This window comes from Muntiacus reevesi, chromosome 4, assembly GCF_963930625.1.
Source record: "Muntiacus reevesi chromosome 4, mMunRee1.1, whole genome shotgun sequence".
Taxonomy (NCBI): Eukaryota; Metazoa; Chordata; class Mammalia; order Artiodactyla; family Cervidae; genus Muntiacus; species Muntiacus reevesi.
Window position 1 is genome coordinate 147,575,469 of NC_089252.1, and position 3,192 is coordinate 147,578,660.

Here is a 3,192-nt window from a genome sequence, read left to right on the forward strand (position 1 = left end):
AAGGAAAAATAAATGCTAAGATATTAAAAGGTATAATATGTTCCTATGCAAAATTTGTGATATTACCAAATCAATGTATTTGGTAAAATTTATTATTTATTATTTTATTATTCAGTCAGTTCAATTGCTCAGTCATGTCCAACTCTTTGCAACCACATGGACTGTAGCACACCAGGCTTCCCTGTCCATTACCAGCTCCCACAGCTTGCTTAAACTCATGTCCATTGAGTTGGTGATGCCATTCAACCATCTCATCCTCTGTCGTTCACCTTCTCCTCCTGCCTTCAATCTTTCCCAGCATCAGGGTCTCTTCTAATGAGTCAGCCTGTCGCATCAAGTGGCCAAAGTTTTGGAGTTTCAGCTTCAGCATCAGTCCTTCCAATGAATGTTCAGGATTGATTTCTTTTAGGATTGACTGGTTTGATTTTATTATTAGAGAAAAGGAATTTAATAAGCCTCTTTTTGAGTAAATTGTTATTGTAGGATGGGCAGCTAGTGAGAGACTGAAACAGTTCTGCAAAGTTCAGAGGATGGAAATGGATGAAAGGGGGTCACCAAGAAGTGGAACAATTATACAATGGGTAGGCAGATATTATAAAATTATTCACTTTAAAAATTATGCTCTAAAATTATGATTTAAAATTGTTCACTTTAAAATTTTAAAAGGAGGCAGGAGGAAAAGGGGATGACAGAGAATGAGATGGTTGAATGGCATTGCTGACTCAATGAATATAAGTTTGAGCAAATTCTGGGAGATGGTGAAGGACAGGGAAGCCTGGTGTGCAGCAGTCCATGTGGTCACAAAGAGTCAGACACGACTAAGCGACTGAACAACAACAAAAATTATGCCCAGAACCCATGCTGTTTTACCATATTTTTAAAAAACTGTAGTGACTTTTAAAAACTCAAATCGAGAATGACTGCCCTTCAGTTGCAGATCCAGGCAGGCATTTTTGGACCAGTAACCATCTTGACCCAAACCATAGCTAGTGGTTCTGTATTGTACCAGTGAGTCTGACTTTCCTTATTCTGTGTTTCCAGAATGTTCCCCTCTCCAGTGATGTGTTCCCAGGTAAATCTTGGTAAAGGAAATTAGTAGGACTCCCCAGGAGCTGAAATTAATCTGTGAGCCACTGCTGGCAAGAAACGGAAGAGTCTGGGGAAGGTTTACATGAAACATCTATCCCTGAAAGCAAACTCAACTTTTCCTCAGAACCTTTATCTCTTACTTATATCAAAGGCCACTCAGTTGAAGTTCATTGTTTTCCTTCCTGTGACCTCCAAGTTTATGACTCTTTACCCAATAATCTATATTTTCTTAATAGTAAAGTTATACTTAGTAAAAGTGAAAGTTGCTCAGCTGTGTCTGACTCTTTGCAACCCCATGGACTATACAGTCCTTGGAATCCTCCAGACCAGAATATTGGAGTGGGTAGCCTTTGCCTTCTCCAGAGGATCTTCCCAACCCATCGATAGAACCCAGGTCTCCTGCATTGCAGGCAGGTTCTTTACCAGCTGAGCCACAAGGGAGGCCCAAGAATACTGGAGTGGGTAGCCTACCCCTTCTCCAGCGGATTTTCCTGACTCAGGAATCAAACCGGGGTCTCCTGCATTACAGGCAGATTCTTTTCCAACTGAGCTATCAGGGAAGACCTTCTCAGTGCATTTTTCTAAATTCAGTTTAAAGTAGTGATTCAATATACAAATACTTTACCTAATAAGACCAAAGTGAATATTTGGGGAGTACTGGGGACAATGAGTCAACACTTTCATGACCACATTTTCTGGATTGAGATAGTTATTTAGTTCATCATTTCCCCTGTATTTAGACTACCCCAACATCTCTCTGCTATGTCTGTGCTCATTTCATATGCACTGCTAATTTATCTTGTAACATATCACTTTGCATAGAGCCAGGAAATTTTTCTTAGTGAGAACTCTCATAATGTCTAACTGGCATCATTTTATCCTGATTCTCCATTCTCCTCTGGCTTTATTTTTTCATCTGGACCATCGAATATATTTTCCCAGTGTTCTTCTCACAGCTGCCTTTACTTTCTTGTTCTTCAGGCTATAGATGAGAGGATTCATCATGGGAGTGACCACACCATACTGCACAGAGAAGATCAACTCCAGAGGGGATCCTGAAGTTGGCATGAGATAGCGGAGAAACCCAGAGGCAAAGAAGAAGCTCACTGCAGTGAGGTGGGACGAGCAGGTGGAGAAGGTCTTGCTTCGGCCTATGGTGGATCCGATGCTCAGAATGGTGGAGACAATACGAGCATAGGAAAAGACTATTGGGAGGAGGGTCCCAAATCCATGCATCAGGCTGGAACACAGCAGGACTGTGAGGTTGATGGAGACATCAGAGCAGGACAGAGGGAAGAGAGAGGGCACCTCACAGCTGTAGTGGCTAATGGTATGGTTCTCGCAGAAGTCCAGGTTGGCAGCTAGAAGGGTGTTAATAAATGCGTTCAAAGAAGCCAAACCCCAAGAGCCACATACAAGCTGTACACACAACTGTTTCTTCATTATTTGTCCATAGAGTAGAGGGTGGCAGATGGCGGCATAGCGGTCATAGGCCATTGCTGAGAGCAGAAAGCACTCAGCTCCAGCAGTAATAAGCGCAAAGAAGCCTTGAGCCAGGCAGCCCCTTACTGAGATTGTTTTTGTCTCAGATAGGAGGTCCTTCAGCATCTTGGGCACAGTGACTGAAGATAAACAAAGATCCAGTAGAGAGAGATGACTCAGGAAGAAGAACATGGGCGTGTGAAGGTGAGAATCAGCCCTGACCACCAGCAGCATCATCAGGTTCCCCATTAGTGTCAAGAGGTAAATCTTTAGGAACAACACAAAGAGCAGAGCCTGGATGTGTGGGTCAGTAGACAGCCCGAGGAGGAGGAATTGAGTGATGATACTGTGGTTCCCTAAAGTCATTTGCACAGGTTATTCCCTAGAAATGATGTAAAAAGGCATGACAGCAAACTTCTGATATTGCCCAATGATTTTCTCAAAGCATTTATTCTCTTCTTGTATCACTATTGTTCAATAAACATTTTTGTCCTCTGTTAGACCTAGGCATCTGGAATATAAAGATCATCAAGGGGTGGTTTCAGCTCTTAAAATGGTCCCACTCCATGGAATAATATGGATTTAACACCAATAAATATTGGGTTGGTAAGAAAGTTCATT

At 42.1% G+C, this 3,192-nt stretch overlaps 1 protein-coding gene across 1 annotated transcript; it reads right to left on the reverse strand.

Moving 5' to 3' along the window:
- Positions 1–2,001: 2,001 nt before the first annotated feature.
- On the reverse strand, positions 2,002–2,937 carry LOC136166105 (olfactory receptor 8S1-like). Its single transcript, XM_065932150.1, has one exon. It carries the CDS (start codon positions 2,935–2,937, stop codon positions 2,002–2,004), a length of 936 nt encoding a protein of 311 aa, XP_065788222.1.
- Between the last annotated feature and the right edge of the window lie 255 nt (positions 2,938–3,192).

What these genes read in the sequence shown, in the direction of transcription:
- LOC136166105 (XM_065932150.1), bottom strand. Translation starts at nt 2,937, where the DNA reads ATGACTTTAGGGAACCACAGTATCATCACTCAATTCCTCCTCCTCGGG.